This window comes from Aplysia californica, unplaced genomic scaffold (genome assembly GCF_000002075.1).
Source record: "Aplysia californica isolate F4 #8 unplaced genomic scaffold, AplCal3.0 scaffold00248, whole genome shotgun sequence".
In the NCBI taxonomy this organism is placed as follows: domain Eukaryota; kingdom Metazoa; phylum Mollusca; class Gastropoda; order Aplysiida; family Aplysiidae; genus Aplysia; species Aplysia californica.
Genome location: NW_004797518.1, coordinates 673,565 through 698,145, shown reverse-complemented (window position 1 = coordinate 698,145; position 24,581 = coordinate 673,565). Strand labels below are relative to the sequence as shown.

Sequence of the window (24,581 nt, the reverse complement as noted above, 5' to 3'; positions counted from 1 at the left end):
GAAGCCAACTAACACTTCTCTGACTACGAGAAAGGCAGAGGTTTCCCTTCTTTAATTTCACACAAATCTCTCTCTGATGTTGTCAACATTAGACAAAGTGGTACCTAACCCTGGTAAGCTATGACCACAATGTAAACATTACTGCGCTTTATGAAGCTGACGTGGCGCTAGTGTTGACCTGGAATATTTTTTTAAAGCATATCAACACAATTTCGTTTAACTTAGGATAGGGAGAAGAAAAGATAGATAAAAACAACAGAGGGAAAGAAAAAGGAGTAAGGCCTATTTATGGCACCCTCAACCACCAGCATGTTGACTTGTATAAACACCAAAAGGAGCAAGCAAAAGAGAAAGACAAGAGAATAGATGAGGACGACTCTAAGAGGGAATTAGGAATGCATGAAACGGGATTTAGGCAATGGACTAAAACTGTCACTGCCTTTCTGGTATCGTCTTATAGACTTTCTAGGTACTGTTAAAGGTTATGCTTAGCATGAATCATCCATCCTGTATCTGCATCCAACTTGACAAACTCAATCACCTCTCACAAGAAACTGTCGAATGCAGAGATTTTTAATGACCTCTTCTGTCCTGCTTTGAACAGGTTCATCTGCAACTATGACTCATAAAGTAACAGAAAAAGGATACAAGAGGTATACAGAAGGGTTCAACAGAAAACTATGCTTAACCAACATATACTGTGAAAAGGTTCTGCTATAATCGGTAAACATTCATGGCACCTAGCAAAACTAAGCTTACTGCCAATATAAAGAACTGGTACTTAACTTTTGAGAGGGATAACAGTTTTTCAAACTTGAGTAGAGAAAAAAATTCTGCAAATGAGAGGAAACAAAATGAATGGATGATTAAATGTAATTTCAACTTGCTCATACTTACTCCCTGATAAAAGATACAAGCCATTGGGATCTATTGCCAAACTTGTCACTGAGTCTAAGTGAGCTACCATGGAGTGGATAATTTTGCCTGTGGAGTATAGAATAATTGTTTTAAAAACAAAATAGCAATATATACTCGTCTATCTAAACAGGAAAAAAAATAAAAATATCAAAACTGAGAATACGCAAAATTAAATGTTTCCAAAATGTTATAGCCTGCTGGAATCTAACCCCTTGAGAGTAGTTAAACCTTTAACCAAACAAGCAGTTAGAAGTGTTCATTCAGGTGCATTGTAATTGACCAGCAACAAAACATTATGTGGGGGAAATACTCACATAGCAAAATAAAATATGAAAGAATTATCAAAGGTTTGTAACATGGCTTCCTAATGACTGTTAATGTCAACCTCTTACTTTAAACAATAAGTTTCTTCCCCCACTGAACTGGAATATTTGTTTGTTCAGAAAACTTTTTTCTTTCTCATCTCAGACCCATTTCTGCTACTTCATTCACTCTTTATTTTCCTGGCCAATACATCCGGCTTCAAAATAACCAATACTGTGACCTCTTCTTTTCCTTGCCCTTTAACACACGAAATTCAAAGTTGTAAAAAAGTCCCTATCTAGGCTGTGGAACCCTGTCTAAATGAAGACTCACATGACTTCTCAAGACCCCCCCTTACCATTCCACCGACAAGGGACATAAAGCCTAGCAGCCTGTGAGACACATGTAGGTAAGGTTCACCCTGCCCAGCAACACAGGAAATCAAACTCACAAATTTTCTACAGCAAGAACTAAAGCCACACCATCAGCCTAAGATACCAACAGTTTGTATTCTCTTCAAACAGAAAAAGTTTTACCTGAATTGTTATCAAAGAAACGTATGTGTCTGTCCTCATGCGCAGTGATGGAAACAGGCAGAGTGGGGTGGTTGATCACACGATTGATCTGGTTGCTACCACTTGAATCTGCAGACACAAGTCATTCAAAAACATTAACTAGTGCTTGACGAGCAATTCAGACAGACAACAAAATAAAATGTGTTGTGACAAAGTGGAATTGGGTGCTCAACAACAATTTTTGGGCAAATGTCTTGGCTTCTGAGAAAAAATATTAATCTTCAAAAAAACCAAAACAATGTAGACACATTTGTGGTTGAAGGAGGTTTGGGTCGCCTTGTGTAAGAGAAAAAATTTCCTAGAAAATGACCACTAGAGTTTAGAGGCTTCCAAAGCTTAACATTTTACAGTACAAATTCACACCGAAATTTGTTTTAAAAGGAAAGAAAAGGCGTCAGATTTAAAAATATAACAAAATAGCTTTAAGGGTAGAAAAATATCGGTTTCTTCAATTTTATCTTGATGTTTGCTAGATTTCGCCACGATACCACTATAGTACAAAAATCAATTCTCCAACCAACATGAAATTTGAACCTCTTATAAAAACTGCAGGATCAAGAATCATTGAAATGAGCAGCTGGTGTATCACTATCACTAAACTCATCCTTTGTCCATGTCTAAACAGTCTACGCTGTTATGCCTGACCCCTCCCCAACTCTAAATACTGTTTGCCTCTATTATTGCCTTTGCTTCATAGTTCATTTATTCAAATATTTGAAAGGGCAAAAACAAATAACCAATTTATTATTTATTGGTATTAAAATTATAACGTCTGTAACTCTTCAAACAGTCTGCTTTTGAGGTGGAATTCAAAAAACGTTGTTATAAAAAATACAAAATATAGAAGATGCACAAAGACAATAACCTGAATTAAGCTTTGTTTCCAGCATCAGAACCTGCTTTCCAGTCTCAATATCAAAAATATATGTGTTGGAGGAAGTATAACTGGCAACCATCTGGTTTGGATCACAACGCACAAAGTCGACAGATGTTGGCACTCCATCTTCTGAAAATACACAAGTGTATATATATATGTTAAAACATCAGACATGTACAGGTTGCGGGAATATTTATAGGTTAGGTTAATTCCTAAACACAACACAGCCCCGAACAAAAACAAAAAAAAGAAGAAATTTCTTTTGTAAAGTTTCAAGATTCCGATCTAACCATAAAAAAGGACTTTCTGAATTGTGACAGCTCTACTCTTTTTTCTCCATAATTCCTGCAACAATAAAACTTCACTGAATTTTCTTAATAATTTTGAAAAGCTAGACAGGATCCGAACTTACCAGAATCCACAGTAAACGTGTTAAGAAGTGGAGATTTGTTCCCAGGACTCCAAAGACGCACTGTACCATCGCCCGAACAAGACAGCAACTGGTTTTTGGAACTGTGTATTGATAAGCCCCAAACAGCATCTGTATGGGCTACAAGGGTGTCCGAAAGAACATTTGGATCTGCGGAAAGAAGCCAACCAATGATTTAATCCAATACATTAAGAAAAAACAAAACAATAACAAAATGCTTAAACCCCAAGATGACAAACAAACCATACAAATGCATTTTGACCTATTGTGAACTGTTTATATTGTTTTAGTCAAAGTTTTACAGCACTTGCAATACAAGTAAGTCAATTTGTTCTTTTGAATAAAGAGAAGCACATCGACACAATAATGGTCATTTAGTGCTGGGAAAAAGTAAGACACACAGACAGAATCAATAGAAGGGAAAATTAAGAAGTATGACCTACCAGTGGCACCCTCCAAACACCCACCAAGTAAGTAAAATAAGTGCCGAAGATCAGAGATGTTTTCAAGAGAGTAACAAACACAAAATAAGTAGAGGTAAGGACAATGGATGCTTGAAACAAAAGGAACAAACCACACCCATCAACCACCTACAACTATTCATATGACTTAGCAGACTTGCATTATATATAAACAATTGAATAAAGGTTCTGGAATCTGAATCATAAAAAGAGTGAGACAAGAGATAAACTGGAGAAAAATTCTTAAGGTCTTGTTCACAACACATAACCTTGATGTAGGTGTGATTATAAAAAACAAAAAGCTTTTAATAAAATATAGGAAATCTAAGAAACTAACAGACAACAGGCTTGATGATTCATCATCTCATAAAATTTGCTTGAAAACCGAAGTCACTTGATTCTCATTATTTTCCTTCAAAAAAGCTAATAGTATCTAGCCCAAGTAGCAGAATACTTACCAAATGAATCGTAGGGGTCAATGCTAGAATTGGGTATGTTCCAACAGCGAATTGTTGTGTCCATACCACCACTATAGCACTGCTCCCCTGACGGACTGACAGCCAGGCTCAAGACAGGGCCAATGTGAGCTCGAAATGTGTACACAGGCTCCACATCCAGAGAGGCAGCCCTAAAAGAAATAGAATTAAATGCAATCCCCCAATAGGGTAAGCCAAATATAATAAGCAGTCATGTACAATAATTCACTCGAAATGGTTTTCTTCATACCTTGTTTAAAACATCTCCTAACCAGCACTGAAAAAGGCAGCTATAGTTCACTGACCAAAAAATACCCATAAGCATGATATATGATGTCTACTTCTCTATTCATGAATAGGTCTTCAGATTAGAAGTCTTTATCATCAAAACCTACTGAGCAATGATACTTCCAAGTCCACACTCAGGTTTCAGAATTTCTCAAAACGGTATAGGTAATTACTGGGAAACATTCTCTCACAAATCCTGTTAATGAGCTAATGCATGCCATATTCTAATATATTCAACCTTATGACATTTTTTACAAAGTTAAAATTGTAAGGGAAACAGGCTTACTTTTTAGCTGGAACAGTTTTCTGTAAATTCCACAGCTTGAGTGTGTGATCTTCTGAAGCAGTTAATAATACTGGTTCCACAGGATGAAAAGCAAGCGCTCTTACACCATCAAAGTGACTGAAATAAAAGGTTGAGGGGTCAGTAATTCGATATGCACTTGTGATATAAGCTGAGGGTCATGGACAGTGACTTAGTTCATCAACAACAAGCTTGCTTGAAGTGTTCCAGAGAGGCTGCAGAGGACGGCCTACACATGAAAACCTCCACCAGTTTGATCACCATGGAAATGGAGATGCTTTGCAACATTATCTACTTCTAGTATTGCCTTCCAATGAGACTCCAGGTGGTTATAGAAGTATGGAAAGACCCAAGGAGACTTGGAAAAGAAGATGTCATCTACCTTACTTTTCAATCTGTTTGTATTATTATAGGGCACACACACCTTGATATGAGCCGTAAAACAGACATCACTGATCTTTAAAATAAGCAATTTCACAATGTTACACAAATGCCACTTTGGTAATCCAATGTTCGTCAAAAGCTAAAAAGGAAAATCTTACCTCCGTAAAGTGTATTTGGCATTCCATGTTTTTCTGTAAACTTCTTTTGGTGCCGATATCTGTTCATAGGAAATCAAATACACTTGAAATAATGATGAAACCTAATAAAACTTTAAAAATACACCTATTCAACATAGAGAAAGGACAGGCTGGGAAAGGAACATGTGTACAAACAGTTATCAATATGCTATTGCAATGGTTCAAGTGATACTGCTGCCAAAATCAAATTCATCTACCATGACAGTCCTCCTCACCATCATCATCAAGTGCCAGATCTGCGACAGACATCGGCAATCATGGTTCTCTATTCATTCCTTTGATCGGATGCTCTTAAGAAAGCTACATTTCCCTGTTACCCATTTGTTTAGGTTCCCTAAGTAGGTTGTTCTGGGCCTACCCCTGCCTCGTTTGCCTTCAATTCTGCCGGTGAGAGCTGGTAGATGTTCAAGACCCTTATGTCTATTCAGGTGTCCCAAAAACTGCATTTGTCGTTTCCCGATTGTTTTTAACAGTGGGCTTCATCACTGTCCTCGTAATACATCTAAATCACATGATGTTCTCAGAACGATGGTTAATGACTTTGGTCAATGTTGTAGCCTATTGACGACATAACCACTTGCAAAACAATTAGGTCATATAAGTGTGGAAGATTAGAGGTGTTACTAGAAGACAACACATACAAAAAAGAAGGCAGAGATAAGGACAATACATGTTTGATAAAAAGGAGGAGTAAACCACCCATCCACAGGAGCATTTGTATAAATAAGTACCTCCACCCGACGATAACCCCCACAGTTGCTTTAGCTGAATAAAATTTGGAAAAACCCTCTTCATCACATAAACCACCATTAATAAAACCACAAGACTGGAATCTCTCATTCGGTTATATTTACAGAACAATCGACTCTTTACACATGTTTATCTCTTAAATAATAAAACTAATTGATTTTGTCCTCTTTTTTTAATGTGATTACAGTGCTAAGAACAACATTCATCAATGGCCATGACTTTAACCGTGCCCAGTGCAAATGTTTCATCCAACATAATTGAAACTAGTTCTTCACTGCATCTTTTCTATCAGAGCTTTTTATTGGCTGAAAAAGTTCGGTTTTGAATTTCCGTAATAAAATAAAAGTTTAAGGGGCCCCATGTTTAAACAATTTTCCCCCCTCTAATGAAGAGGTTGGAAGGTAGCTAAAGTTATAAATCATGAATTAAAAAAAAAAAGTTATTTATGTTATGCATGGAAACTGGTGAAGAAGGTATTGAATGGCCTTTTTTTCCGTAAAAAAAAAAATTAAAAACCCGAACGCGTAGTAACAGGTTTTTCATTCCCCCTCTTCGCTTACAAAATGCTTAGTGACAACAGGCTCAGTCAGTTCCAATCAGAATCATTAAATACCAACTTACATCGTAATTCATAGGATCTGCTTCATTGGTGACAGTTAGTCCCGCTAACTCACCGAGACCCATACCGCTGTCATTTTCTTCATCATCAGGCATCCCCATCATAGGCTTCCTGGCATAGTTGATCTGATTTCCTCCTGCCGGAACATCTGAGGACAGAATGCAATTCCAACCTGTTTGTTCCATCTACATCTGCACTTAGAGAAAGACTCAAATCTACAACTCCCCTATTCCAACTTCTACAATGCTCTAAATCCATGGTAAGCCTCACCCCATTCAAACTTGTGTGCCTTTCCAACATTCCCATCATAGCATGTTGACCTGTCTTCCGAACAAATAATCCTGCCATTTTGTTTTCAAATGTCAAAATAACGCCAACAGTTAACCATTTTAGGGACACAATTTCAGGCCGAAGGGCTAGAACCCAAATGGTCGCTGGATCGAAAAAGTAAAGCAGGGACACAATTTCTCTTCATAGTCGCATATTACCAAATTAATTGACTGCACAATAAGGTAATAATACGCAATTGTACAGTTTAGCTGATGCATGGTTAACAAAACAATTTTATTGATAGGTAAAAAGAAAAAAAACATTACCACGATACTTTGGTAAAGAACATCCTCTACAGGTTTAATTTAGTGTTAGTGCAGTGAGTCACCAGAACAAGCTAAATAAGCAAACTGGGGAACATCCATGCAGCATTGTCATTAGAACAGTCAAAGTCAGAGAGAAACAACAACTCAAAATATAAAAAATCTTAAAAACCAAACAAAAAAATAGAGCACAAAGTGCAAAAAATAAATTATATTCATCCTTTTCAAGCAACCACAAAATACCCATCCCCTAGAAAAAAAAATATTATTCTATAAATCTGCTTTTGTGACACCCCCCAATTTTAATTTTAAAAATAAATATTTTTATTTTTTTAAAGTTGTTTCATTAGCAAATTTCTTAGATTGAAGCAGTTGCTTTTTTTGGTGAACAAACTTAAAATTGCTCAGATACGGTTTCTCTCTCACCCACTCTCAAGAAGAAAACAGAACAGCTCCAAAAAACAATGCAAGCATAGCAACCACTGTGCTCCATGATTCTTTTTGTCTACTATACCAAATTTGAAATCAAGTGACAACAATGCCAACCCGACCTATTAGTAAATACGCAGAGCAAAAATCTATACTAAAAAAAAAAAAAAAAAAAGTCCCAAAGTTCAGCCACCGACTCTGGGAGTAAGACTTTATCAAACATAACCGAACTTTATGCTGCAGACTCCCAAAATATAAAGGAATATGAAATATTTTCAAATGTTAGGCAAGAGGCTCCCAAGATAATGAGAGAGCTTGAAGGTGTCGCATATAGGGATATGGTCATCTGATCCCTACCATCGTCCCTGTTTTCATCACTGGGCAAACGATCACTGTTATTGTCTGCAGACACATCATCATCATCATCATCATCGCCCCCCAGAGTTGCTAGCATGGCCTGCAAGGCATGGCGAGTAGGCCCTGCAAGGCAAGGCGACCACAGAGCAAAATAACACAGGGAATTAACACAACAATCAAATGAGAGGAAGAACACTTTAAAAGCATGTTAGATACTGGCAAACACATAAACAAAATGAAAGCCCCCTAAATAAGCGACACCGATAAGAACATTAATAAAGAAAAAATGAAAACAACTCTATCATCTAATCGTTTTTTTTACTTTAAATTATGAGCAAAAGTCAATATCTTCAAGCAATATAATATTGTTGAACAACTTAAAACTTAAAAAATACAAGCTTTTCCTGCTGTGACAGTAAAAATTAATAAAACATAAAAAAAACTTCCAAGAAAAACAAAACAAATAAACTCTATAATAGCTGTGCAAATTGGAAACATGCAAGTGGTCATGGCCAAACTAACTTTAATGTGAGAAGCTACCACTGTCCATGCTGAATTTCATTAGCAATAAAAGGATCATGCTGTAACTCAATGACAACACTCATTAACCATGCACTAAACTAAGAAAACAAACATGGAACAAAAAAAAGAAATATAAGCATTTACAATAATGAATCCTTTCAACACGAAACAACTTATTTTCTAGATACCCCACCACACCTTTTTTCCTTTTTAGATTACTGAAGACTGCATATGTCAGAAATTGAATTTACATACAGTCGATTCTGTTTACGGCGGCCACCCGTTGTCGAGAAGAAAAGTGGTTGTCATAGTCATAGGCAGGACTGATCAAAATGAAGATAAACCATTCTCTTTTGAGAGAGGAAGAGAGAGAGAGAGAGAAAGAAAGAGAGAGAGAGAGAGAGAGAGAGAGAGAAAGAGAGAGAGAGAGAGAGAGAGAGAGAGAGACAGAGAGAGAGAGAGAGAGAGAGAGAGAGAAAGAGAGACAGAGACAAGAGAGAGTGTGTGTGTTTTTTTGTTGCTGGTTTTGAGCAAGGGTTAAAACAAAATGAAATGTGTCCGACTAGGAAGACTGGGTGCCATGGTAAAACAAATGGGTCGCCACTATTCAGTGAAGGAGCGCCTGTCACAAGTTGATGTTGGGGTTCACGGTTATGGACCAGGTAAACAGAACGACTGTCCATCTCACTTATGATATGTGCACGAGTTGAGGGCAAGTTTACAGTCATGACGGATCATTCACCACACTCATTAACACCTGAAAATTTGTTACCTACTGGTCAACCTGGGTAAAAAAATGTGCGGAGGACCTATGTAACATGGTCGGTTCATTCACTGGAGGGATCAACCAAAATTACAGGTGAATGGCTTATGATGGCTCTCCCACAGCATCTTGGGCTGATATTTAATTTATGACAAAGCATGAGGCGACGAAAGATTCTTGTGGTAACTTACACCGACTTTTCGGGTTGATGGTTGATTAGACCTGCATGTGAGCCTCAACCAGATTGTCTGAAAATTTTGCGCAACCCCCCCCTAACTTGAGAGCTTTTAAATTGCGGGTGTCATAAAAGGAAGGATTTCCGAGTAACGAGCGACCACCCGAACAAACACAATAAAGAAAAGACCTAACCCTAACCCAAACCCTATCGGCCTACCCCAAAAAAGAACTCGCAACGGCCCTCATGTAAAAAGGCCAGCACAAGTCCAAAAAAAAAGAAAGAAAGAAAGAAATAAGCACACTCCAAAACAAACAAGGAGCATTTATAATAAATAAAATAATATGGCCTACATTGCTATAAAGAGTTTGATACAATTCAATAGAATTGGATAAAGATCTATGAATCCTCCATATAGATCTAGATCTAGTAGAACAAGTGAATAGGAATAGATCTAGAATCTAGACCTTGAACGAGAAATCCGCATCCGATTCCGAAGAGAGGGACTCAGTTGAGTCTAGGGGTCTAGAGATATCTTTATTCTAAGTAAATAATTCATGCACCTGATAAAATGCATTTTACCAACATTAATATTACAGCACAACCTATAATATGGTTTGACACAATAATATTGGAATATGAATCCTCCAATGAGGTCCATAATAATCTATATAGATCTAAATCTCGATCTAGATCTAGAGTAGAACAAATGAGTCGGACTTAAAGAATCCACATGATCTGAACAATCAGTAAACAAACGAAATTCAAAATGGCCGCTCGTGCAAGAAACTGAAAGTAGATAATTTAAGTCGTCGTACTTTTCCGTATTCGCATTTCTACTCAGGTTCCGACAATTATGTCGGAAACGCTGACGTCGGCGGTGAGCGCGTCGGCGGTGAGCGCGTCGGCGGCCGGCACGAAAACGAAAGTGCCGACAAAGCTGACGGGAGAAAAAGGGGTTGCTGGCACACGACCAGGCCTCGCACTACGCACATTGACTGATACAGGCGGAGCTAGCGATAGCATCGGCTGGTTCGCGGGTCGGGGTCGCGATTGTCGGATTTCAGACGATTGTCGGCAAACATGCAGGTCTAGTTGATAAAAAGAAGCAGCTGCGCCCGAGTTGGACAGGTTATCGTTTCATATAGTGCAATAATAAAGAAAAAACGTGAAGGGAAAGTGGAAAGTGGCTGATTGTACAGGTAGCCGCCATGACAGGTTAGACTGTACTTCTTTACAGGGAGCAACTGCTTTGAAATAAATCATTCATCATTAATGCCAAGTACAGAATATTGTTTCTACCAAATAATTTTCTTTTTTCATCCAGTCTAACGAATAAGTTGTTTCTTAAAAAGGAACATTTTTCCAACAGAAAAAATTAACAACAACAAACACCACAACATAATGACATGTAACATATGTGAAGTGAGATCACTGGTACAACACTTACTATTTTTCTTTCCCTTCCTCTCCTTTTTATACTGCTCTTTGAGTTCAGATATATGGCGCTGATCTACTACCCATTCCTCTTCCTCGCCCGAAGGAGAGTCACGCTTTTCTGTTTTAAACACCATTACAATAAAGACACTAAAAATATGACAACAAAGTCTATGAAGACAGCATTCTTTCTAGTGTTATAAAGCAAACTGTATTCCCATTCCCTACTCTTCACTAAACATTACAGAAGTAAAGAGTCATTTCAGACTTTCAAGAAGCATTAGAAATATAGCATAAACATTTCAAATGTTAAGCTACTGGTTGACTCCGTTATGTAATGGGACGTTGGGGCAAATAATCTCCCACTGTCCGAATTCAAAAACAAAATCCCAAAGTTCCCCACTTCAGGTAAAAAAATAATTCACCCATAAGCACCCTGTCTCCCTCTTATGTACTCTTAACAATATTCCAACCAATCAAATTGAAGATTATGAAACGTTCCCAGGCATATGCATATGAATAAATGTATGAACTTTTGCAGTCTTATACAACATACATCATAAAAGATGCAAGGGAAAACTTACAGCAATAACGGGAGCTTAGCATGTTATAAAATGACTTTCACAACAAAGGAGACCTACATCGTGGTTTTATTTCGTATGTGCCTTTATTATATACCTATCTTTTTTAAAAAAGCATTTAAAGCACAGTACCATCCATGGCATGATGACATCTTGCCATTACACTCATCAGGTAGCCCCCACTCCAACCCGTTATCTCTAAAAGTCAAACACATATTATTTAAACACACATCATATTTTAGGTGATAATGATGAGGGCGTGATTAAGAACAAGACTTTCAAAAGAACAGGAGTTTAAAATAAAAATAAAAACGCACCATAAATATCTTTGCTGAAAAAATCAGTTCTCCAAATGAATTTTCAAAAGAAAATCAACAGGTTTCACCAAGAGCAAAAAAATTGTTCTGAAAAGCCCATTAATTCTTTTCCCCAACTTGAACAAAAACATACCCCCATGCTTGTATCAGAACAAAAGCGAAATGGACCAACAGAACTAAAAGCCAAAACAGTAGGTGACTTCCTATTTTAGATCCCACAAAGAAGTAACTACTAAAGATCATTAAGTTCTTAATGAGTTGCTAGTAGGTAAAGGCGTGTGAGGAACAGCAGATAAAAACCATGGAACATATGAACAACAAAAAATAAAGCAAATGAAGAGAAACTGTGCAAGTGTGACCAAAAACAAAACTGCTAGGTGAGTGTTTGTGTCTCATTGTGAGAGAAACAGTAATGGATTGGTATACATAATCCTGCACAAAAATTTCCTCTTGAATACTTTCAAATTCAGCAAGAGAAGGCCTTCAATCAAATATGCACTTCATTACAGAGAACTTTTGAAAAATCATCCTTAAAATCTTAAAATTCAATGCAGCTAAATAGCATGCCAACCCATCATTTACACAAAAGAGCTGATATGAAGTATTATGCACACTCAATTCACAACAAATGACATACAAGAGATCAGAAGACAGAAATGTGACACTATCTTAACTCAGGTTTCATAATATCTGTACTGTGAGTGTCTGATCTGATAGAACTGACATAGTTAATGAAAATCTGTTAATGATTCTGTCTCAAAGCTGTAAAACCTGCTCATGAAGATGCTTTCAATAAGGCTTCACTATCCTTACAGTTTTCAACAGAAAACATTTGTGTGTAGCTAAGAAGTTATTGAACAAGAATTCGACAGTTACAGAACAGAAAAAGAAAATTATTTAAAAAATAAAAGCAGCTCAAAAATAGACAACACGAAAATGAAGGTGAAGACAGCAGTAAAACAGGAAAAGGGCATCACTTTGAAAACATGGCATCAAACAGTTTCTTTGCATGTCATTGTGGTCAGATCGCTCTACAATAGGCAAACAACTGGATAAAACAGGAGGAAGGGGGTGAGACACGACAGGGGTCAGGCCAAGTAACAGGACTCTACTCAAGGTGTTAATAGCATTGGAGGTGCAGCACAGACTTACCTGCTCCCTCCACCATTTCTGACTCGAGAAAATGAAATTCTGCAAGAGCTTCCTCCGTGTCTGGATCGTTATCATCTACCCCTGCGAGACTTTCGTTGGTGTCATTCTGGATAAAGTTTCAGTTTGAGAACTTTAGTATAGAGAAGCACATTCACATGATACTGGTCATTCAATGCAGGTGAAATTCAAGACTCAAAAGTCATAGAAATAACAGAGTAAGAAAAACAGTAAGCCCCATCAATGCATCCTCCTACCAACCACATTCTACACAAAAGACACATACAGTCGAATCTGTGTAAAACAGAATCGCAAGGGAGCCAGAAAAAAGTTCCGTCTTAAGACAGGGGAATTTAGGGGGAAATGGAGGAGGGGGGGATGTTCAAAGGCCCTGCCAGTGGGATCAAGGATCGCTTGTCCGATCGGCAAGCAGTGGTCAAAACTTCACACCTCTCAACTGCTACCCTGTCTGATAATGGCATGCGTCACTCGACCTATTAAAAACAGAAAAGTTTGAACAATTCCTTTGTTTACACCCTTAACCCCACCCACCGATGTAACAAGCATAGTCAACCAATGCCACCCCCCACTGCCATGTAACAACGATTCGAGGAACTTTTTTCTCGGCTGACGTACGATCAGGGCAGCAGTCAAACTAATTTCACACCTCTGGATTCTGGCTACCCAAGAGTTTCCATAGTGGCTTGCTCCTCGAGCACTCTCACGGGCAATCGTAAGATTTCACACCCACACTACCCTGACCATCTGCATCGTTAAGGGGTCACATGATGGGGTAACAATAGTAACATCTACCCCGACATTGCACCCCTACTCTCCTTCCTCGCCTAGCGGCATGGCCATGGCATTAAGTTTAGAGCCGGCGCAACCAAACTAGCGAGTTTTGTTTCAAATCAGGGCTCAGCGGGCAAAGCATTTTCCGTCTTAGACAGGTGAAACCCTTGGAAGGGAGCAGCTTTTTCTTTCCATTTCCTCGTTGGACAGGTTTCCTTTTTATACGGGTAATAAAAGAGAAATATATTAAGGGGGGAGCGCAGAGATTCCGTTAAGACAGGTTTCCCTTAAGGCGGGTTTGGCAGTATATACAAACTTAACCCTCTTTGTGCTAAGCCATTTTTTCTATTATTTCCCTTCAGTGCTGGGTTTATTTTTTTAGAAAAATTCTAATTTTCAACATGGTTATAAAAAATAGCTCATATCTTTCTTATTTATCATAATTTTTCATTACAGTAAGAAGGAAAAATGTGTCTTTTACACTTAGCCGCTTCATCTCGCCGAATGGCGATGTTTACCACCCAGTTTCTTTGGATTTTCCCCAAAATATGACAGCAAAGTGTTATTTAATGAACAATCCCTACGTCTGGTCAGATGTGGTTCTTTATGATGTTGTTGGTATCAAAATCCTCATTATTTTTAGTCTAGCGAGCTTGAAGATCAGCAGGAATATCGATGTCCCCTTCTGGGCTGAACCTCGCTAGATCTATGATATATCCTCATCATTCACACATAATCTTTTATCTTAGGACCTGAGCCTTCAAACTCTTCATCACTGTCATCTGATTCCTGAAAAAGTTGGGCAAATCTGTGACTAAATGAGCTGACGAATCCAACATTTTGAAAACTAAACAATATCCCAGAAAATTGCCGATAAAAACCTCTGAACTGATCACTGACTGCCAAATGAACGGCCAATGGCAGTAATAAACGTTGCACTGGTGGACTGTAGCCACCAGCAATTAAAAAAATCGCTATCCTCACGTCAGCGGTATAGTTTCTACACTCAGGTCGGATCACCGCTGGTGGTCACGATGCACACGGAAGGGAGGTACGAGTCATCACGACCACTGGTCACTGGTCGTGGTGCGCACTAAGAGGGTTAAGATACCGTAATAGATATTGAATGCACTAGGTCCTGAGATATTTTTTAACAAGTAAATAGAAGCTCAAGGACACATTAAAAGCCTTTTAGTAGCTCGGCCGAATGTCCTAATCGGGACCCCCCTTGTGCTATTGCATGAGAAAGGTACTACTTGATATGCTAGGGGTTACCCTCTTTAAGCTTCAGTTTAAGTATAAAGACGATGTGGTAGTCTTGAAACTTCGCAAAAAAATCAGAGAAGAGATCAAAATAAACATCTAAAGTTGTTTCGAATCAATTTGATACCAAGCTCGCGCTATGCCACTTCTTGAAGTAAGAAAGTATTTTTGAGCCGGAAGACCTGTGGCAGTTTTTAAACCATCTGCGACTTATAACTAGAAAGTTTTATTTTTTGTGTGACTGTACAACAACGATCAGATTATTTCGTCACATTAGCACTAGAGTCAACAATATGAAATGAGAAAAATTACAAAATTACAAAAAAGGGAAAAAATGATCAGGCCCTCAATAAATCATAATCAATCACTTACAAAAATGTTTAAAATGCTGAAAACTAATGCTATCCACTTCTTTTTCTCAATGAAAAAACCCCCAACAAAACAGTGCATACAGCACAGAGAAGAAACAAAACTAATTACCATTAACATCCCCCTGTTCATCATTACCTAATTAAAAAGAAATATATTCAAATTAGTCAATACCTTCAATTTGATCCCTTTTCTTTCTAGCCTCTCTTCTGATTCATCATCTGCAGCCATTCCGTCCTCATTCTCGTCACTGTAGAGCAAAGAGGGCAAACGTAAGTCAACAAAGACCCCTATTTTGCAAATATTGATAAACCATTATACTTAACCTGCTTGATATAGTCCTCATTTCTTCAACCCCACACAACACTTCGTTGTTAATTATGAAAAACAATGTTTTTTTGGTTAGATCAGAAAGCCCCCCCCCCCCCAATCAAAACTTCCACACTAAAATACAGTAACCTCCTTTTCCTATCAGAACCTCTTGCCACATGATTAAATAATAATAAATTAATAAAGTAACTAGTCTCTCTATTTTTTCACTTCCTCTTCAAACCCAACTTTTAGAAAGAGGAACAGAACTAAGACGACCTTCCCTGGGTACACAAAGATTCTGAACAAATAAAATCAAAATATTACCTGAGGTCATCTTCATCCTCTACTACATTGCTTTGATTCAAGAAGTCAAAAGTGGTCATGACTGCATTCTCTGCATCAATTAGGGCAGTTTCATTTCCCATGTTTCCAAGTTTCTTCAAACCAGCCCTGATGGAAAAAAAATAATCAAGAAAATAAAGCTGTAAGGCGACTGCAGAACTAGCTTCAGAATATTTCAAAGGTGGCCATTAATTTTTCAGGGAAAAAAAAAAATGGTGACAGTGTGTACTCCAATGCGCACATTCACTCACACACATATACACATAATGTGCATGCACACACAAATACATATTTTCTCAATGTATATTTTCCCTCATCGTAAGAAAAATATCCTTATTGGGCAAATGAGAAGGCAAAAACAAACTGCTGAAACATTCTTTTTCAACATTCAGATTCAAGACAAAACTTACTGCAGGAATAAATACATAGATAGGTCTCAAAGCAGTGGAAAATCAAAGGGAGCATGTACACTGTGCCAGAATCAGAGGGGCAGTGGAAGCCCTGGATACAGTGACGAAGGAAGTCTGGTGGTCTTCATTGTGTCAGCTACAGCACTGATATCACTACTAGTCTTGAAATAGCTTTTCCATAGCTGTGATAAGTGCTCGTTTTCATATATATCTCTATATAATGCAGTTACCACTTACGAGAACTTTCCCATTATTCTTGATGTAAGCATCACTTTCTTTCGCGACACTTTTTATCTGAGAATGGTTCTAGGTTTACACAGATTTTTAAAAAGTTTCTTTCTAAAACCAAAATTCACATTTTTTTGTTTAACCCACAGATCTTCCAGAACATGACAATGAACCGAAGATAGAGAGAATGAGTGAATAAAAGAAATTGGCACAAAATTTTCACTATTACGACCAGCCAGATTTTTACTGATACATACAGGGATAATGGCCAAGTGCAGGAAATGCCCACTCTGGCAGGTTTCAAATTATACAAAACTTATTGTGGAGAATTACAGTAATTATCCTGAACATATCCAGGACGATATGGAGGCAAGTACAGACTCTTTGCTACAGAAATATAGGTAGCCCTATTCTATCGCACTTTTTAGCGATGGAGTTGATAATGATGAGGGGGGCAGGTGTGGAAAATACAGAAAGTACGGATTTCTATAAAAATATGGAAGATTTGAAGTACTGGTCAAAGAGAGATGAAAGAATGGAGTCTTAAAGTTATGATCAATATTACTTTTAAGACGGGGTAGAATAAATAGCTGACAAGAGAAGTTAAGAAAGGATTTCAGGATTCTTGCAGTTCAAGCCAGACACGAATAACCAATAGATATATTTAATAAAAACAACTAAACTACTTCTAAATAAAGATCGACTTGCCCAAATTAAAAGACACCATGAAACCCCCTAGAAAACAAGCCTGAAATTAACTTACACTTAAATGTGTGAACAAGCTAGCCAAGAAAAAGCAAGTCACGTACAGACAGAAAATAAATATTTGCGGAAAAGACTGCAGCAATATTATGTGCTTCCAGTGAGAACAGCAGTAAATAATTTAAAAAGTAGGAAATCTTTTAAATAATTTCCATCTTACCAGACATTCCTGAAAACAGGCATCACTGGCATCATGTAACAAAAAAGACCAGAGTAGACGGCAAGACAGATAAAAACATACCTTTTCCCCTGATTATCTCTCTTGTTCAATTGCTGTTCACCATTGACCAATACTGACTGTGAAATGTCAGCATCATTATCTCCACCCTGCGTTTGAAGGCCCAAAAGAGAGCGAACCCGAGCAGATCGCACGTCAATTATTGTGTCGGTGTATCCAATCTCTTGAAGATACCTGAGAGAAAAAATAAACCAAAAACGGAGAATGAGTATCGGTACACAGTTTGGGTCACCACTGACAGAATTAATAAGGGCAGAAACAAGCAACAAGAATAAAATAGTTGCATAAACTCACAAATCGACCCCTAGAACGAATTTACACACAGAACTAAAGCAAACATTCAAATTTCAGTCAATATAATTTATTGGGGAAAAAAGACTCAATTCTTCACTAACTGCTTGACAAGTGCAATTTTAAACTCAAATTATCAGAAATCAGACTTAAAAAAGGCTTCAACTGAAGTTTTTGAAAGAGACCATCAGTTCTAATTCCTCCACACTTACTGTCTCAGAAGCTGTCGCCCTTGACGCCAGGTGGCATTGCTTGAACCAGAAGAGGTGGATATTGAAATTTCACCATCAATTTGGTCATCTGGAAAGACAAATTATAATGTGAGTACCGTGAACATCAGTAGAGCAATGAGTGCCTTCATCCCACATGTGAAAAGTTCTTATTGTGTGACCTATATTGTACTCCCGATTCCTTTTTCACTCATTTTCCTTTACATTTCAAGACTTCCTCAGTGATGTACAAGCTACCAAAGAAACAAACAATTTCAACTGCAAAATGAGGATAAATAATGTCACAATTAATAAGGCAATGAGAAACACACAATTACAGAATTGAAAAAGTGCTTCCTTTTCTTATATAAAAAGACAAGTGGAAAAAACAAACAAAAAACCACCCCACAAATCAAACCAAGCCAACTCAGACATTGCCCCAAAACATTTGATATGAACATTGCCTGTTAAGAAAATGTTTTTGCCATATACTTGCACAATTTGAAATCAATTTCATAAGTCAGCATCAAATACTTTTCAAATAGTTTCAAATACCTTTATTCTCCTTGTCAAAGTTTGGGGGCTTCAAATCATCAGGATTCAAATCTGTTCCATATTTGAGTTTATGATACTTTGCTCTGAAAAAAAAAAAACAACAAAAAAACACAAATATTTTTTTCCATTAAACTTCACACAATTTTTTTTCTCAACCCATTCAGTGATGAACTCCCCTCTTGTGCTGGGCCCAATGAAATTGGCCTGGGCAAGTTTTAAAAAAAAAAAAGCAATTATTGTTAAATCTATCTTCTTCTCCATCTTTGTTTCAATGACAGTCAATTCAGTGATATGCAAAAGTGTGCAGTAGTAAGGTGTAAATCCTCTGGGCTGCCTTACAGTTTTCTCTCCAGTCGTGTAACATACTGCCACACCTGTGCTTTTAAGCTTTTATGAATCAAGTATAGTGCTGCAGGATACAATGGCTATTCTGTGGACAATGGCTACATTGACATAGGGCTGTGTCTCCGACCCTAAATTTGGAAAGATTGTGACCAGATTTGCCCTACTTAAGAGGTAATAGCAATGGCGTTTATTTGCTAACCCAGAGATGCCAACCACTGAAAACCGAAATGAGTATTGGGAAATATGAAAATGTCTATTTTCAGGCGAAAATGTGTATTCCCCACGACCGACCAACTAGTAAAATTACTAGCTCACCAGCACGAAAAAGGGAGCACACATGCGTACAATATACATGTATCCAGTCAACAACATGTCAGTGTTCAATGTCGTACTGGGGTCTTGTTTGACTTAAATATTTCAGTCTATTATATACCGGTAATATTTTCCTCTCATTATTATGTAAAAAAATAAATCCTGCTTTGAGAGTTAGGAAGGGCCTAGAACAAAAATTTCGACTATCAAGAACCTTTCTGGGTGTCATGATTCATAATATGAACTGACAAGACTCAAATTATTGCTCAAACTCAGAGAAAAGCGATAACTTGAATGGCTCAAGCAGACCCATGCACTGTGAGAGTTGTAACAACTGTGGTAGGGCAAGATGCAGTGACACACTGAAAATCTACCAGTCTTGAACAGAAAGCTACAACATACACTGTAGGTATAATTAACTATCACACATTCAATAAAACGCGAACACATTATTTCAATATAACACAGACTTGCAAAGTATGAAGGGTCCCGATTCCGCTCACGGCCTGCACCAACGCGCGCTTTGCAGAAAGCTCTAATAAAAATTCTGAAATGTGCTTCCAAGTTTTTGTCCTCTGGTATTGCCTTCACACTCTCCCCCATAGTATCTTAAACCCCCAAAAGCTCAATAATCTCCTCCCCTATTCCGTAGTCCTATACTTCGCAAGGCCGTTACTCCCACCAAAGACGGTCTTTGCTCACACGATGCCGCATTTATTTGACGCGAATGCGCACAGGTTCAGTGATCGGTCACGATGGGGAGCCCGACAATCTAAAAATCGGACGACGCTTGTATTTTCTTTTCTTTTCTTTCCACAAGTGAGAGCACAGAGGTGAGTCCGAGCATTGATTAAGTTTTATTAGCACAGCGACATTGCGTTTATACTGCACAACCCGCATGTCCAAAAATGTTGCGTTATCAGACAACTGCTGGCAAACTACTCGGTGGTAGGCCTAACGAAAGCAGATCTTGATTTTCCCGATCGAACATACGCTTTCGCCTGCCGCCACAGCTGCCTATTCGCGTGAAAGTGAAACGTACTATCCGGACCGGGAAAAGCTGAACGAATATAATATCACGATCGCGACCGGCAAAAATGAACTTACTGACCTTATCGGACTTGGTTTTCAAATATTTCAGTTCTGCGACACTGGTACTATTTTGACAAAAGATGGGACTTGAGATTATTAGGTTTGGTTTACTCGCCCAAGCTCAATCTTGTATTTTTCGCATTCCAGGATGCGTATTTTTTCATGAAAAGTCGTATTCGCGTATTTTCGGCAAAAAATCGTACTATAATACGTAATATCATACTGGTTGGCATCTCTGCTAACCCATTGACAATTTCATTTCATGGAAGAGTGATCTTGTATCCATTGCAGCTGTGTTGGCTACAAATTATCCAATGATAAATATTGAAAATATTAGTATTTACATAGGGTGGGTTGACATCAATGCCATAAGCACCAGTGTCTGGAGATCAAAAGGTGCACATCCCTTTCCTTTTCACCAGCGGGCGTATACCTCTCTTAATTAATTAAGTAAAATTCTGGCTATTAGCATTGAATATGATGCTTGTAAAGCTCATCTAAATATATCATCATTCCCTATCAAAAAGAAAGCTTAAAAGCACCAATAAAGAATTAGAACAATAATGGGTGCTGGTTTAGCTGAAGACATACCGCCATGTTTCTCCTATTGTTGACGGTCTGTCGTCAGATTGGTCTGACAACTGCTTTAGTTTTAACAATCAACTATGATGTTTCTAGTTTTTACGGCAGGGCTTCCCACCCACCTGCAAATGTTTTAGTAATCATCAAATTAAAAAATTGGTAATCCGGCTAAAAAATCTGAAGGTATATGACCATGGATAGTCTTTTCCCTGGAGTGTCAAGAAAGGATGGATGCAGGTTCAAAGATGATTGACATAAACAAAAGAATTATGAAATGAAAAATGGTCTTGTGGGCTCATCATCCAGTTAGGAAAAACAAAGAGAGTGGGGTTGAGGGAGAGGGGATTTCTTGAAAAGTCCCGTCTGGTCACTGCTTGTTGGGAATAATAATAAATCAGTCATCACCACCCTAAAATTGTCTTTCTAACGACACCACAAAATGAAACAACAATCCTACTCACACACCGTAACAGTAAACACCATCGCTTTTAAAAGGTGAAAAAAGAATTGTCTGATACACTCAGTCTTCTCTAACTTTCCTCAAAACATATAATCTATTGGACACAGACATTCATTTGTAACTTACCTTTCCTGTTTCAGCGCAAACTCAAGCATCTTGATGCGTCTCACCAAATCTTGCTTTAGGTTTTCCTGACCCTTCCTTTCACCTTGCAGAAAGGCAATTCTTGCCTGAGGAAAACAGTACAAGTACACATTATTATAGCAGCTTTCTTCTTGTTCTAGTAAGAATTTTACAGCACTTGCAACACAATTAGGTTACATAAGTGCTGAAGATTAGAAGTGTTACAAGACAGAGACATAGGGACAATAGATGTTTAAAAAAAATTTTTTTTTTTAGTCTTAGGAAAAAAGGACGAATATCGGAAATTGGGTCAAATAGAGATATCGATACCATGTGAAAGAGTATGAAAAGCTGCATCTTTTGAACCAGTGGCCATTACATTTAGAAATGTTCGAATACTTTATTTTGGTATTGGAAGTATCGTCATAATTTTTTCTTTTAAATTTATTTTATATTTTATGAAAGAAAGACGAATCTCTGGTCCTACTGTGAAAAAAGGACGAATACGAGAGGTTCGTCCTCAGTATACGAAAAAGCGACGAATATACAGATCTTCGTCCTTCTTCGCCAAAACATGCCTACGTTACAATGCCACAGGTCTTGTGATGAAATACCAAAAGGCTCAAATCCTGGCATATCCGGCGTTGACCCCGCAGTGTCAAGTGTGTTGCACGCAGGAAGACGACAAGCACCACAGCTTGTGTACACTCACCAGAATTTGAACCCCGGATCTTTGGCTCCACCGGCAAAGCGCAATTAAATAACAGCCTGGAAGCCCCAAAACACCAGGGCTCCCCTTTTCAGACCAACTTAAGAGGTTCTTTCACCCTTTGGCTTTCTATCTTAAGGAGTATTTAAACCCTTGTTTTAGAAACTTAAAGGGTAAAAGTCAATTATTTCCTAATTTTAAAGTAGGAATTTTTGCATGTAAATATTTAACTCACACGCACGCACATTCACACAGACACAAAATTTTTATTGTTATTTATAAGAGTTGTTTTAAATCGCAAATATATTTACACTGAATTTTAGCATTTTAGCATTTTAAAGTCTAATTGTCGACCAACCGTGCAGTGAACTGTTGCGAATGCTACCAACTTGTGTTTCGCGCGCTCATATGACCGTATGCAGTTTCGAGCGCCGTAAAACCCTGTACTTAACTAAAACACACATATATAGAAACCATTATTATGATTCAATGCTAACAATTTGTTAATTAACTTAAGGTTTCTTAGTAACAGAAATAAATAAATGAGTAATACTGACCACACTAAGAGTTGTGTCCATTTGGAGGGGGGAAGGGTGGTGGTGGTTGAGCCAATCAAAAATAAAAAAAGTTTGACAAACTAAAAGGGGTCAATTCCAACTCGCTGGCTGGGTGCAAGAACCCTATAAGAGTCAATTTGCAAATTGGCACTTATAGGGTTCTTGCACCCAGCCAGCGAACTGTACTGTAATGCACAAAGAAAATCAGACCTGCCAATCAATGAAATCTAAAAGTCAGGATCACCCCCCCCGGGGCGGTGCCACCAACTGAAGTGTCTTTAGGTCATTCCCAAAGGGGGGACATTTCTCGTTCTGGTGCTCAGTAGAATTGTAAATGGGCTGATCTAACAATGTCATACTCATAACTGTGCTGCATTTTCTTTCCTAATCCTTATTATCGTCATTTCTTCTACTTCTTCTGTATGTTTGTCACACTCTTGTGACCCGCTATTTCCAGGGTGCCTTGACAGTCAAAGCAGACTTTATGCTGTTGAAGCTAGAGAGGAGAGCAGAGTAAGTCTGATTCCCTGTAAGGACTTCTCTATTGACATCCACCCCTTGGCGCTCATGTCCTTATGCAGTTGTGAGCGCCGTAAAACCTCTACTAACACTAAAAAAACCTAAAAGTCAGGATCTCCGTGGGGGGAAAAATCGGGATCAACGACAAATCACCAAGGTCACTGCCAATCTGACTTTAACAATTTCAAGGGATGTATTTTTGTGGGTGTGAGTGTGTGTACCCGTGCCTGTGTGTGTTTTACCATTATTTTTTTAAAATCCTGAAGTATCACGTCAAGCTGTCCTAGTTTAATACCCCCCCAGATAAGTCCCGAAAGACGCTTCAGCCGGTGTGCTTGAACTTAAATTGACTCCGTACACGGACGGTCCACAACACACGAGGAACTCACTTTGGTGGGAGACATGTCACGTGGTGCGAAAGTGCGAATGAAAGAGTTTTACTGACGGGTCTTGATGACAAGCCCGGCAAACCAGAACTCGGATAAAGCTTGTTTTGAAAGTAATAGCAAAACTACGAATAATATTGATCATTTGTGCGTCGCAATTTAAACTAAACAGCTATTAGTCAGGCCATCATCAGAGAATTCTGAGTTGAAACAAAAATAAAAGCGAATATGATTATGATTTAGGGCCTAGGTCTTGAGAATGTCCCAAGTCGGATTCCCAACCAATACTACTTCCATTATATAAGTTTCTTGAAACAACTCTGGCGTGCAAAGATCCAACACAACAACTAAATTCGACATAGACATTTCGAAAATAGTGCTTCGAGTTTCTGCTGACAAAAAGTTTAATGAGTGCTTCCCACGACAGAAAAGAAGGCAGAGTAAGATTTTACAAAAAATCCGGCACAAGACGAAACCAAAAAATTTTTTTTTAAATCCGAATACTCGGGATCAACATTGGGAAAATCGAGATGCTTGGAAATTTGGGGCAAAAAATCTGGATATCCCGAAAACATTGGGATGAGTGGCAGGTTTGGAAAATAAACTAATTCCTTATTCTTCAGAGCCATCCCAGTCGTTCGAAGGTGGACAATTCAAGTTTACTAGATCTAGTGTGTTAAAGAAGGATGGGGGCAATCTCACGGCAAAGGTAAACTCAAGGCACAACACCGGCAAATATAATGCGAGCGACCTGAATGTGGGTGGAGCTTCTGTGCTCAAGCAAGCCGGTGTCGCCGGGAACTGTGCGCAGCTGATGAGT

The 24,581-nt window shown here is 38.2% G+C and overlaps 1 protein-coding gene across 4 annotated transcripts in view; it reads right to left on the bottom strand.

Moving 5' to 3' along the window:
* Positions 1–24,581, bottom strand: part of LOC101854025 (striatin-3) — a 34,388-nt gene that overhangs the window by 2,869 nt on the left and 6,938 nt on the right. Inside the window, exons 2-18 of one of the 4 annotated variants that reach the window (XM_005100463.3) lie at positions 21,594–21,697; positions 18,677–18,759; positions 18,125–18,212; positions 17,625–17,795; positions 15,966–16,091; positions 15,504–15,579; positions 12,909–13,014; positions 10,872–10,979; positions 7,962–8,084; positions 6,585–6,730; positions 5,175–5,233; positions 4,615–4,731; positions 4,023–4,192; positions 3,086–3,253; positions 2,662–2,802; positions 1,758–1,865; positions 898–984 (exon numbers count right to left, since the gene is read on the bottom strand). In XM_005100463.3, the coding sequence (XP_005100520.1) occupies positions 898–984; positions 1,758–1,865; positions 2,662–2,802; positions 3,086–3,253; positions 4,023–4,192; positions 4,615–4,731; positions 5,175–5,233; positions 6,585–6,730; positions 7,962–8,084; positions 10,872–10,979; positions 12,909–13,014; positions 15,504–15,579; positions 15,966–16,091; positions 17,625–17,795; positions 18,125–18,212; positions 18,677–18,759; positions 21,594–21,697 (1,981 nt within the window). The remainder of the gene's footprint in view (positions 1–897; positions 985–1,757; positions 1,866–2,661; positions 2,803–3,085; positions 3,254–4,022; positions 4,193–4,614; positions 4,732–5,174; positions 5,234–6,584; positions 6,731–7,961; positions 8,085–10,871; positions 10,980–12,908; positions 13,015–15,503; positions 15,580–15,965; positions 16,092–17,624; positions 17,796–18,124; positions 18,213–18,676; positions 18,760–21,593; positions 21,698–24,581) is intronic. The other 3 variants (XM_005100464.3, XM_005100465.3, XM_005100466.3) reach the window with 3 other exon arrangements.